This window comes from Prunus persica, chromosome G7, assembly GCF_000346465.2.
Source record: "Prunus persica cultivar Lovell chromosome G7, Prunus_persica_NCBIv2, whole genome shotgun sequence".
Taxonomy (NCBI): Eukaryota; Viridiplantae; Streptophyta; class Magnoliopsida; order Rosales; family Rosaceae; genus Prunus; species Prunus persica.
In genome coordinates, this window is record NC_034015.1 from 17,244,418 (window position 1) to 17,258,448 (window position 14,031).

General features: G+C 38.3%; 2 protein-coding genes across 2 annotated transcripts; both read left to right on the forward strand.

Annotated features, from left to right (window-relative positions):
• On the forward strand, positions 988-8,835 carry LOC18771787 (alpha-mannosidase). The gene is made up of 29 exons (XM_020569397.1): positions 988-1,212; positions 1,298-1,381; positions 1,469-1,557; positions 1,646-1,820; positions 2,071-2,190; positions 2,288-2,371; positions 2,470-2,541; positions 2,690-2,803; positions 2,953-3,053; positions 3,154-3,247; positions 3,535-3,702; positions 3,825-3,914; positions 4,093-4,158; positions 4,255-4,311; positions 4,575-4,800; positions 4,979-5,115; positions 5,416-5,481; positions 5,581-5,643; positions 6,059-6,130; positions 6,416-6,463; positions 6,635-6,754; positions 7,046-7,111; positions 7,229-7,341; positions 7,441-7,525; positions 7,649-7,759; positions 7,836-7,931; positions 8,023-8,070; positions 8,171-8,239; positions 8,410-8,835. The coding sequence occupies exons 1-29, from the start codon at positions 988-990 to the stop codon at positions 8,596-8,598; spliced, it is 3,048 nt and encodes a 1,015-aa protein (XP_020424986.1). The 3' UTR covers positions 8,599-8,835.
• On the forward strand, positions 9,431-12,894 carry LOC18770453 (protein EARLY-RESPONSIVE TO DEHYDRATION 7, chloroplastic). The gene is made up of 4 exons (XM_007203623.2): positions 9,431-10,731; positions 11,261-11,427; positions 12,002-12,086; positions 12,451-12,894. Exons 1-4 carry the CDS (start codon positions 9,671-9,673, stop codon positions 12,638-12,640), a joined length of 1,503 nt encoding a protein of 500 aa, XP_007203685.1. The 5' UTR covers positions 9,431-9,670; the 3' UTR covers positions 12,641-12,894.

The window sequence follows — 14,031 nt, forward strand, 5'->3', positions numbered from 1 at the left end:
ACCTTGATGTCAGCGCCGCTGCCGTCTCCATCCTCACCGACATCCCCTCCTACCGCCTCTCCAAGCTCATCATCGACGCACAGAAAGGAAATCAACAGTTGCTTTGATTCTCCGAGCGATAATCTCCGCTTCTCCATCACCGAAGTAGAGAGAGGGAGGGGTTTTCAAGTTCTGGGCAGAGAGAGAGAGAGAGAGGGGAAATTTTTTTTTTTTTTTGTTTTTAAAAATATAATTTAATAATATTTTAAAAGAATTTTTTATTATTTTTATTTACACATCAGCATCAAAGTGAGTACCACAATTGCCACGTCACCAATTTAACAGAAAATCTAACGGTGAACTTGATGGACGATGTAAATTGGCCAAATTTGAAAACTATAGAGTGTAAAATGATGAAATTAAAATCCAGTGACCCATATTAAGAATGACCCCAAACCTTGAGGGGGTCTTTTGATGTTAGTCCTTATAAAAACAGAGAAAACCTTGCACGTGATTATATGCTTACAGACAGAGCGAGCTCAAACGTGTTTTTTTACCCCAATAATTGATGCGAATCTAGCCATCCATTTACTCCAAATGCCAACACAAATCCACATCCAACGGCCAATAAAATTCGCGTTCAAACGACACCCTGCCGTTTACAATTACCCGCGTCATTGAATTTAATAACGGCTCCCAGTTCCAAGATTCCGCCATTAAAATTTCATATATCAAAGACGCGAGCTTTGTCAAGTTCGCAAGATGGAGACCCATACACACAGTTACTTAACTTGTACCGAGTGGGCCTTCTCCTTCCCCACCTTTATAAAATTAGGCCGGCCAATGGCCATCTCTCATATGCTCCAAAGGATAAACCGAGGCCTTTCTCCTTTGTCCTCGCTTGCCCAAAAATCGCAATTGCAAGATTCACAGCAGTGGAAGCAAGCCACGGCCACTGTTTCTGTTTATCGGAGCAGAGCGAGGAAAAGCAGTTTCTAGAGTTTCAGGATGAGAAAGGTGGAAACTTTAGCCTCGGGTTTTCAGTTTGTGCTTGTTTTTGTTGCTGTTTGTTTGTGCAAGGAGGCCGTTGGTAGCGGTTATGTGAGGTACAAGACAGGGGGTGGTGTGGTGGAAGGCAAGTTGAATGTTCATTTGGTTGCGCATTCGCACGACGACGTTGGATGGTTGAAAACTATTGATCAGTACTATGTTGGATCAAACAATAGCATTCAGGTCATACAATTGAGTGGTGATTAGTGGAGAAATTTAGTAATTACTTGAGTCATTAATTAATTAATGAGTTTGTGAACTTGTTTAGGGTGCTTGTGTCGAGAATACTTTGGACTCTGTTATCGAATCGTTGGTTCGTGATCCGAATAGGAAATTTGTGTTTGCTGAGATGGTAGGCTGCTCAGCTTTACAACAAGTTAAAGTTTACAACTTTGTATTTAATTTTTATTTTCTGATTTAAAGTTGGTATGAATTTTAGGCGTTCTTTCAAAGATGGTGGTCAACACAAAGAGCTGGAATTCAAGAAATAGTGCGAAAACTAGTAGATGCTGGGCAGCTAGAGTTTGTGTATGTTGCTAGCAATCAATTTGTATCTTTGACTTGTGTAGTTTTATTTGTGTTTGCATCTTTAAATCTGTTATAAGCATTTGTATAGAAATGGTGGTTGGTGTATGCATGATGAAGCAACAGTCCATTACATAGACATGATTGACCAAACAACTCTAGGTCACCGTGCAATAAAGCAGCAGTTCAACAAGACGCCTCGTGCCGGATGGCAAATTGATCCATTCGGACACTCTGCTGTGCAAGCTTACTTACTTGGAGCTGAGGTAGGCACTCACTTAATTTTATTCTGCAATTGAATGCTCCATTGTTTTACCGTGTTGGTTTTGTTTCCATACATGTTTGTTTTAAGTCAAGTTTCTAATCTGCTCTGAATATTTGTTCTGAATCTCTAACTTTGTCACTGTTTTTTTGAATTCAGACTCATACAAACATCACTTGCATTAGTTATAATGTTAATGAAGCGGTTTGTATTGTATAATTCTGACAGTGTTGATTCTTACAATGTTCTTGCAGCTTGGGTTTGATTCTGTACATTTTGCAAGGATTGATTATCAGGACAGAGCAAAGCGCAAGGGGGATAAGTCTCTTGAAGTTATATGGCGTGGATCCAGAACTTTTGGTTCATCATCTCAGGTTTAGAACTGCAACTCCTGCAGCGTTACCCCCTATTTTTACTTCATTCAATAATGTAATATTGTGCTTACCATACAACGTCCCGGGCCTTTTGTAGATTTTTGCCAATGCGTTTCCGGTTCACTATAGTCCACCACCAGGTTTCCATTTTGAAGTAAACGATGACTTCATCCCTGTCCAGGTTCTAATTTTAACAAGAGTAACTTGTACCATAAAAAATTACATGTTTTTTTTTCAAAGTGGATGTATCATCTAATCTGTTAAATGATAAAACTGCAGGATAACCCTCTTCTTTTTGACTACAATGTTGAAAAGCGTGTTAGTGATTTTATCAATGCTTCAATTACCCAAGTAATCTCTTATCTTGTTGAATATATATTTTTAGATTATTATCTTCGACCTAAAGGGTCTTCTTAATTTTCTTTTTAACCATTCATTTAACTAATGGTGAAGGCTGAAATATCCATTTGATAAATGAATGAATCATCTTAATGTACAGGCAAATGTGACGAGGACAAATCACATTATGTGGACAATGGGTGATGATTTCCAGTACCAATATGCTGAGTCTTGGTTCAAACAAATGGACAAATTAATTCACTATGTTAATAAGGTGGAGTTTAATTAGAAGGCTCATACCATTTATGGGTTTACAATTATGAAGTTTCATCGTTGAGCTTATTGTTAATTTTTCTCTCTCATTTTAATGTATAATTAAGAGCCTTCCATCATATTTTTTTCTCTTTTTCCCTTTTGTTTCAGGACAGTCGAGTTAATGCCTTGTATTCTACACCATCTATCTATACTGATGCTAAAAATGCAGCAAACCAGTCGTGGCCACTGAAAACTGATGATTATTTCCCGTGAGTATATTTTTCTCTCCCTTTTCCCCCTTTTGTTGACAAAACAGGACTTACTGACGTAATCTTTTGCATACGTTGTTTTCCCACTGATTTCCAACAGGTATGCAGATACGGCAGATGCTTATTGGACTGGATTTTTTACTAGTCGCCCAGGTTTGAAGAGATATGTCCGGTCACTGAGTGGATATTATTTGGTATGACATCAAATCAGTCCACAATAGTAATTATCCATAGCCAGAATAGATAGTCCCGTGCCATGTGATTTTGCGTTGAATATATTGGTATTTTAGTCACCATATCCCATAGGAATAGTCTTTAAGATAGTTTATTTATCTTTAGCTTGCTGCTGTCACAAGAATTTGTCAACTTGAACATCTACTGAGAATGGCCATGCTTTAAATCACTTCTTCTTGAGAGGATCTACTCTTCCTTTCATGAACTGAGTGGTGTGTTGGTGTTAACTTCTACTTTTGTAAAATAGGCGGCACGAGAACTGGAATTTCTGATTGGAAAGAGAGCAAATGGTTCCAATACCTATATCCTTGGAGATGCTTTAGGAATTGCACAGCACCATGATGCTGTCACCGGCACTGCTAAACAACATACAACCAATGACTATGCAAAGCGCCTGTCCATTGGCGCCTTTGAGGTCTCCACCTAGTATCTCTGTAAATTGTTCCTTCTGTTTTGCATTTGCCTCTGACACTTTTATTCTTCTTGTAGGCTAAACTATGTATTACATATCTTATATAACGTAATGACATTTTATAGGCAGAAGCTGTTGTCAGTGCTGCTCTATCGTGCCTAACTAAAAGTAAATCAGGAGACCAATGTAAGGAGCCAACATCGACTTTTAGCCAGGTGACAACTCATTTCGGTGTGGCTCCTTGCTTTTGGATCAGTTGGTGCCCCTTTTTCTGGATAAACTAATATTTTTCTAAGCTTGCAGCATTTAACAAAATGGCAATAAGCAATCTAGTTGCTCATCCTGGCCTGATGCTGCTTTTCCTCCTCCCTCCCTTTTTTAATTCTTAAACAGTGTCAATTACTCAATATCAGTTACTGCCCTCCAACAGAAAAAGATATTCCAGAAGGGAAAAGCTTGGTAATTTATCTCTTTCTTTTTTCTTCTAATTTACTTATGGATAATACGCTTATGAAATATTTTGTTTCATTCATTCTCTTTAAATGCAAATTCCAGGTTGTTGTAGCATATAATCCTCTTGGATGGAATCGGACCGAGATTGTTAGGATACCTGTGAGTATGTGCTTTGTGTTTAGTTTATGCTATCAGAGTGTAGGTTTGCTCAATTTTTAAATTTTTTTTTAACATTCTCTGATCATTGTGTCCATGCATATGTTAATTCTCTGATCATTGTGTCAAGCTATATGTTACATGCTTGACATCAGTATCCGTATGTCCACAAATGAGTCTAGCTTAAGTTAGCAGGTTTTAGTTCTTATTTGATAATAAACTTGACTTCTTGTTTCATGTGATCTGAAAGTGACAATTTCAACCAGGTTAACGATGCCACTCTTTCTGTTCGAGATTCCTCTGGAAATATTCTTGAGGTACAATATGTAAATTTGGATAATGTTACAGCAGATCTAAGAAACTTCTATACAAAAGCCTACTTGGGACAGTCATCAAAACAAGTTCCTAAGTACTGGCTAATCTTTCAAGCCTCTGTGCCACCACTTGGTTGGAACACCTACTTCATTTCAAGGGGAGCTACCAAACGTAGATGTACACCTCTTTGCTCTCTCCTTTTGGGCCTTGGAAATTCTTAAATGTTATTTGAATTCATTTTGATTTTATTTCCTATCTATCTCTACTGTCTGCGTACACTAGTAAAACAGGTTTTAAATTCTTATGACCGATACATCTAAGATTTATACTTATTATTTGCCCCTAACTTTTGTAGGGAAAAATGGAAATAGATTTCTCTCTGTGATGGACAGTCCACAAAACGAGACCATTGAAGTTGGACCCGGAGATCTGAAGATGTCCTTTTCTTTTGCTTCCGGACAACTCAAACGGATGTATAATTCTAAAACAGGAGTAAGTTCTTTCACAGTTTCAAAGAGTAGCCTTGCACAAATTATTCCTCAGACTGTTAGGTGCTTGCATGGTGTGGTTTACTGTACATGTTTCAGAAGGTTCTTTTTATTTTTCATTTTCCATTTTCCTTGGTATTGCATAAAGCCTTTTTTTCCCATAGCAGCTTCATAACTAAAAATCAGAGAACTCCTGTGCAAGTGACACACAGCCCAGACAAAAGAAGGACGGGTTTACTTCTTTATTTCATAAGAATTTGGTGGAAGTTTACATCAATTTTAATTAATAATCATATATCACCAGGTTGATGTACCAATACAGCAGAGCTACCTCTGGTATGGTTCAAGCAAAGGTGATATCAATTCTCAGGTGTCCAATCTCTTTGCTAGGATTTTGATTTACTTAAGTATGTAATTCAAGTCAATGAAGTTCCTGCTGAACTAACATTTAGTTATATGATCTCTCCAGCAACGTTCTGGTGCATACATATTCCGGCCTAATGGCTCCCCTGCAACTATTGTATCAAGATCGGTAAGCCTTATTTTTGCTTATTATTATATACTTTCCAAGCTTCAAATTACATGTAATTTCAATATGTGACACAAAAATAGAGAGAGAATATTTGGTGTGTCCACTACTGTATCCTTTTATTTATTTATTTATTCTGCATTTTCTCATTTGGTGTTCACCGTGTACACACAGCTTACTAAAATTCCCAAATTTAGAACAAAGATTTGTTTATACATTAATTTTGGTGTTAACCTGCATTAGCTTTTCAATGTTTTGGCCAGTAGAGTGTTTTAGCCATACATCATTCGACATATTTCTTAACAATTTAACCTTTAGGGTGCAAGGTTGGTCCAACAGTATCAAGATTCAGGCTTACACATAACACAAATACGATATTCTTCACTATAAATTTTTAAATGTTTTATTCATTCTACAGGTACCCCTGAAGGTTTTTCGTGGACCACTAGTTGATGAGATTCACCAGCAGTTCAATTCATGGATCTATCAGGTTATTGGCATATTTTCAAATTGCTTTCTCCGGTCGAACTGGTTTTGTTTCTGAAATCCTTAAATAGCTTATGTAATTTGTTTATGTGAGTTTCTACATCAATTAGGAAGCTATAAACATCATTTGTACCCATATTAAACATAACACAGAAGTGAAATGCCTTATAATTTGTGAACATAGAATGACTGTTTCATCACCATTGTATATTTGGTGTTAGAATCACCACATTGTTTTATGTTGTAACCAACCGCATTTTGCTAAATGAAAAATTGAATTTGTTATCAGGTCACTAGACTTTACAAAGACAAAGAGCATGCCGAAGTCGAATATACTGTGAGTGATTTACCTACCATTTTATTTTGATGAATGAAACATATTCCCCTTACTTTGAAGTCAGCTGTGTTCATCTTGGCTGGTGAATGCTTTCTTTACTTGCTGGGAAGCAATAAATTTTTATCTCCCTAGACTCAAATCATGTAGTTCTGACATATTTTTATTTTGAAGATTGGTCCAATTCCCACAGAAGATGGTGTTGGAAAAGAGGTCATCACTAGAATGACAGCAAACATGGAAACAAACAAGGTGTTCTACACCGATTCCAACGGAAGGGATTTCATTAAACGGGTAACTCCATATATCAGTTTCTCGTACAAATTAGTATTATGAAGCTTGATGGTTTACCAATGTTCCAACAATTTAACTGTTAGGATGCAGGCCGACAATTATTTCATATTGTAATACCCCTCAATATCAACGTTAGATGGTATCACTTCTTTTTACACGAGTCTTCCTCTGGCCTGTACTTTTCCTTCACTTAATAGTATTCGTATATTTCCTACACCCTCAATGATATTGATCGATCCTGTGAATTCTTAAATTGAAAAAGAAAGTAATGCTTACATCATTGTTTTGCAGGTACGAGATTATAGGCCAGACTGGCCCCTTTCGGTTAATCAACCTGTAGCAGGAAACTATTATCCAGTAATTTTCTTAACACTAGTGACATGGCCTTTATTGTGTCTGTATATATACACAAACACAAATATACATCAGAACTAACTAATTTCATTTTTAAACTGGCGTCATCTTCCTTTTCAGCTAAATCTTGGAATCTATACTCTTGATAAGAAATCAGAGTTCTCAGTCCTGGTTGATCGTGCCACTGGAGGATCCAGCATTGAAGATGGTGAAGTAGAGCTGATGCTTCATAGGTTTGATTTTGATACACTGATTTTCAGCATTGAGGTCAAGTAATTGCTTTATTGTGGCTGTGGATATGTTAATCTAATACTATTCTTTTGAAACACAAGGCGAACACTCTATGATGATTCCAGAGGGGTGGGTGAAGCGCTTGATGAAAGAGTGTGCGCCGGAGAAACTTGTGAAGGACTAACGGTATCATGTTACATAACAAGAGTAGTTTCTATTTCTATACGTAGACATATAGCTTTTAATCTTACTGCTTTATGGTTCTCACCGACTTCATTTCTTGTAATCCTGTTATATATTTTTTTGCAGGTTCGAGGAAACTATTATATGTGCGTAAACCAGGTAGGGGCTGGTGCCCCCTGGCGCAGGACAACTGGCCAGGAAGTTTACTCACCGCTTCTTCTAGCTTTCACTCATGAGGTATGACTTCAACATAATTCCAGATTCTGTGAAGCATCATAGCTCTTGATTTTAAAGGATGATTTTGATTGTTCAGAAATTGGAGGATTGGACTGCATCTCATTTGACAAAAGCATCTACCATGGATCTGAATTACAGCTTGCCTCTCAATGTTGCTTTGATTACTCTTCAGGTGACTGTAAATCACTGTAGAATGAAATAAGTGCTTGTTACTCCTCTCTCTCTCTCTCTCTCTCTCTCTCTCTCATACCCTAGTTTTTCAGGAGTTGGATGACGGAAGTGTGCTCCTTCGTCTAGCACATCTATATGAGGTAACAAGATACTTGAAAACACTATAGACCCTACATTAACATAATTTAAGCAAAATAATTTAGTTTGCATTCACTGCTTTTATGCTGTTGATTTGAATAGGCAGCTGAAGATCCTCAATATTCAACATTGGCCAAAGTTGAACTGAAGAAGATGTTTACTGGAAAAATGGTATGCATATCATCTTTTTAGTCCAGACTTGGTACATTTTGCCCAACCTATGCTTTATGGGACAATGTTTTGTCTGAATTTGACACTTAGAATCCTGAGGATGATAAGATTAACTGGCAATGTTGGTGATTAATTAGTACTAATGTGATTGTTGGTGTTTGAACTTTCAGATTAAGGAAGTGAAGGAAGTGAGCTTGTCAGCAAACCAAGAGAAGTCAGAGATGAAGAAGATGACATGGAAAGTTGAGGGTGACAAAGGCGACAAACCTACACCAATTAGAGGAGGCGCTGTCAGTAGTTCAACTCTTGTTGTTGAGCTTGGACCCATGGAGATACGCACTTTCTTGTTGAAATTTTAGATAGTGTTTTGGTCAACTTGTTATAGTTTGCAGCGCAAGCATATAGTATAGGTATTGCATAAAATGTCTGAACTGCAAATAATATATAATTCAATTACCATTGGATTGTAGTAGAGCTGGCTACCAAAAATGGAGAAATATGTGTGGATGTTGCATTAATTCTGAGTTGGAATAAATTCTGTCAAATGATTTAAAATTGTACTTTCTATTAAGTCGTACGATTCTTTCTTATGTCGAGATTTTACATCTCACAATATTTATCTTGAAAATTTATGTTATATATTTATTATATGGCCTGATTGCTTCAAAATTCAGGGGATCAATCAAGACTATGAAAAATAAAATAAAAAGAAATGTTCTTTTAACTTATAAGTATTAAGGGCCTAAAAATGGAAAATAAATAAATAAATTCTTTGACCATCTTTTTTTCTCTACTTGCAAATGTAACACCACCAAATTTAAACGGCACATAGCAACAACACGTAACTTCGAAAGTAGCGAAAAATTACTCCGAACATGAGACTTTGGATGTAACCGTAAATATTTTTACCACTTAACTACAAGTACTTTGCAATCTCTATTTAGAAAATCATATTAATCATGGGCAGAAAAAAGAAAATCACTTAGACGTGTACAACAAGCTGGTCCTTTGTGTTGAGAAGCAGCAAAAATAGTGCCTTAGAGATCATCACAATCTTGAATCTGAATAGAAAGCAGGTGTAAAACTCATCCAGTCTCTTCTCTTCAACCGTCGGTTCAATTTTTTTTTTTTTCTCTAAAAATAGAAAAATAAAAACGAAAAATCGTTAACCGGTATATATGCGCGGGAAGGCCTCGAGACAATTAATCTACTTTTAAGCCTCGTCTCCTGCTGGTCCTACGTGGAATCACCGTACAAATGCCACGTGTCCACGTCAACTCCGGTCACCAACTCGAAGATAGAGAAAATACAGCGCGAGCGCCAAGGCCCCATCTTCTTCTTCTTCGTCATTTCGCTTCACCTGAAAGGAAACCCTAATCGCCATTAAATTCTCTCTCATTTTCTCCATCGGATCCAAACAGAGGAAAAGCGATGGCTAACCCTAACCCTACTCCCAAACATCCCCTGTACCCTGAGGTCATGCAGTCGAACCCAGAAGCCCCATCAATCCCTAACCCTACCGCCTCATCCCGAAATCTCTACCCTTCCCTCGACATGAAAGACCTCGTCGACAATCTTTTCCCTGAAAACTCTAACATTAACCCTACCTCCCATTACCAACACTGGGCTCAGCCCTCAGCTCCACCGTCATTTCAGCCCTCTGCTCCGCCGTCATTTCAGCCCTCTGCTCCGCCGTCATCTCAGCCCTCGGTTCCCCCACCATCTCAGCCATCTGCTCCGCCCTCATCTCAGCCGTCCGCTCCGGCCGTGGCCACCGAAGAGGTCCTCATCAAAATCCCCGGCGCCATTGTCAACCTTATCGACAAGCACTACAGTGTCGAGCTCGCCTCCGGCGATTTCACGATCATACGCCTCGTCCAAGGCGACGACATCGTCGCCGTCCTCGCCCGAGTCGGAGACGAGATACAATGGCCTCTGGCGAAGGAGGAAGCCTCCGTGAAGCTGGACGACTCGCATTATTTCTTCTCGCTCTACGCCCCGCCGGATTCCGAGTCCGAGTCGGACTCCAAATCCAAAACGACCACGAACGATCCGGACAATTTTTTGAACTACGGATTGACGATTGCGTCGAAAGGACAAGGGGGATTGGTGAAGCAATTGGATGAGATTTTGAAGAGTTACTGCAGTTTTTCGGAGCAGAAAGTTTCCGATAAGGCGAAGAAGAAGGGGGAGGCGTTGGACGATACAATGGCTCTGGAGACGTCACCGACAGAGTTGATTTCGGATAAGAAGAAGGAGTTGGAGGAGAGGAGTGCTGCGTATTGGACCACATTGGCTCCGAATGTGGAGGACTACAATGGGAGGGCGGCTAAGTTGATTGCAGCCGGGTCGGGCCAGCTGATCAAGGGGATTTTGTGGTGTGGTGATGTGACAGTGGAGAGGTTGAAATGGGGAAATGAGGTTATGAAGAAGAAGATGGACCCGCTTTCGAATAAGGAAGTCAGTCCCCAAACCATGAGGAGGATTAAAAGGTACAATGACTTGTGTTATTGCTTGCCCTTGTGATTATTTTTATTGTTACTTTTGAGTTTGATATGTAGTTTGTCTCTCATGTTGTTTGGTTCTTTGATCCTGGTTGTCTACTTCTGATTAGTAAATGTTAAATGTCTTGTTCTGGTTGTTGTTTTTCTGAGGGATAATAAGGGCAAGTGAAATATTCCATTGAAATTAAAAAAAAAAAATTGTGTTGTAACTTACAATGCACATTTCCACTGAAACTGGTTAGATTTTGAGGCTACTTATGGGAAAATTATGAATTTGATCTTACGGCCATGCCCGTAGACCCAATATCCCTTTTTGGAGCTTGGTCTTTTATCTTCATATGTTATTGTAGGATGCTGGGTAGATATTAGTTGCAAATGTTTTGACATGCCCTTATGGTTCTACCACATCTGTGTGTCTATGAACATTTTGCAACAAGGATATCATTTTCTAGTTGAGTGTTTGGGTCCTTGCAATTTTCTCTTTTCGGTCAGGATAATATTTTGACTTTTTCTGTAGGGTTAAGAGTGTGAGCAAAACGACACAGAAAGTTGCAGCTGGTGTCCTTTCTGGGGTTTTGAAAGTTTCTGGATACTTCACAAGTTCGGTGGTAAATTCCAAAGTAGGAAAGAAATTCTTCCGTCTTCTGCCTGGGGAAATTTTGCTAGCATCACTGGATGGATTTTGTATGTTGATTATCCCTCTTTCTTGATTTTGATGCTTATTTAATAACAGATAATACTAAATCTTTTGTTTGTAACTCTATCTTGCAGTTTTTTGTCTTAATTTCATTAATGTTTCCACTCTGAATCATATGTAGATTGTCTAAATGCGTGACAGGGTTAGTGAGCTGGTTTATAAACTATAAGAGTGGTGAAGATAATCTATTTCTTAGTGTAGGTTCAGAACATAAGTTTTCTTTTTAACCCACTGTAGAAGGGTGGGATTCTCTTGCAGCTAAAGAGATTTTTTTTAAACCATTATCTGCTGCAAATTACCATGTATTTTGAGTGGTCTGTAGATTAAGATGCAAACATGCCATCATAAATGATCTATTAAGTGTCTTCATCTTTTCTATTTCTGCAATCACTATATGATCATATTCCAATCAGATGGTAGAACTTTTGTCCTCGGAGTACACTAGGGTTGCAACATGCCTTCTTAGATTTGTTTCTTTACTGGGTCTGAGCCCAGTTGTCCATTAATATGTTGTGTTTTATTTTTATAGTATTTTAACTGTTTATATATTCTTGTAACTAGGCAAGGTGTGTGATGCAGTCGAAGTAGCTGGAAAAAATGTCATGTCAACGTCATCTACTGTAACAACCGAGCTCGTCTCCCACAGGTAAGCTTCACCAGATGCAGCAGTAAATGAAATAAGGCTAGAGTAAAGTAGCAGTAAATTAAATGAAGTAAGACTGAAAGATAAACATGATTCATGCTGACCTACTATTTGGCTCACTTTAAATAAAGATGCATTGACCAGGAGCTATTGACATTTGTGTTGATTTACATTTATTAACAAGTTAACCCCAGTTTCGTACCCAACTTATGTTTGTGGCTGGAATCAATAAAAGGGATACTCTGTCCACATCTTTATGAAGCAATAGTTGACCGTCTAAGGATTTGCGATGTTAGAAACTCTATAGATGAATGATGTTTATGATTCTGTAATAGTGTGTAAATTTTGGAGTATGTCTGTCCTGCAGGTATGGTGAACAAGCTGGTAAGGCTGCGAACGACGGGCTTGATGCAGCTGGACATGCCATAGGAACTGCGTGGACTGTTTTTAAGATCCGCAAGGCACTCAACCCAAAAAGTGTTTTCAAATCCTCCACCCTAGCCAAGACTGCTGCTAAGTCAGCGGCTGAGGAAGCAAGGACTAAGAAATCCAAATAACTGGTTGTGGGAAATTCTTCATTTGAAGGACTTAGCAGCCCCCAAAATTTTTCATCCCTTATTTTTTCCGAAAAGGTTACACACTTGCATGGAACGTCGAGGCCTTTGTTGCTGTTGTTGATACTGTTGCTGTACTACAGGTAAGGCGAACCATGAAAATATGTTTATCTTTGTAATATAATTCTTGTATTTATAAATTTGATGTTCATATTTGTTGCCTTAGCAGCACAAAACACAAAGCTGTCTTTGGTTCTTTTCTTTTCTTCTTCTCTCTTTCCCATACCAATTGATGTTCATATTTGGAATTTTTCACCAGTGCTCTCGTAGGTAGGATTATCTGTTTGGTAGAGAGTATGGAACGCCATTTTTGTCATCGCATGGTTTGTATCACTCAAATTCGAACATCACAAGACTATCGCTAAAAATATTCGTCCATAAAAGTAAAGAGAATAAAATATTCATCCCATATGACATTAACTATTTGTTGGATGAGTGGAGTTGATTAGTATTAAATGCATCTTCACCTAATTAGTGATTAGCGACGAGCATGCATGAATGTATTAGCAAGATTCTCACTGCCATGCCTATTATGAAGCGAAAACACATGTTGAGTTCGATTCTAAAAAACACAACATGTTGAGTTCGATTCTAGTCCGATTTTGTGAAATGAAAGGGTTTTTATCCTTTTCCTCACTATCATTTTGCTCATGGACTTTGACTGGCATCCACCCCCTTCAAGATTCAACCAACATGGCACCATCCACCCACGGAGATTATAATGTGTGCTTTAAGCTCAAGCTTTGTCCTAACTACCTAGGTCATCATGCTCATGGACTTCGAGTGGCACCCACCCTCTTCAGGATTCAAACCATGGTGCAGTTAGCACCATTGCACCCACCAAACAACCTGTGGACCCCATCCTATCGTACCCCATATTTTAGTGTCCGATTATATAACTTATATGATTTACAAAATGAGAAATTCTGGTATTATTAAAGCGTTATGATATGGTTGGATGATGTGGTGTATACGGAAAGTGAAGTGTATAAATAACAATGTGATAATGTGACCGTCACATCGAAAAATTGCTCGAAAGATAATGAATGGTGGACCCAAACAGCTCTTGAGGTTGCCATGTGTACACCACTTTTCCGTCCTCTATGGCAAACAACAAACAAACAAAGATTATGCATTTCTGTGTACACTAAATTAAATGGATTGAGAAGTACAAATGTGTTGTTTTATTTCCTTTAATTCTAGGCCACTAGCTATTCTTGGTCTCATGGACTTTTTCAAGTCATAAGTAACGAATCAAATCCCTCTTTAGTGTAAATCCTTCCACAGATGATATTCTTCTCCAAAGCCAACTTCTACATCAAAGTGTCTCCACT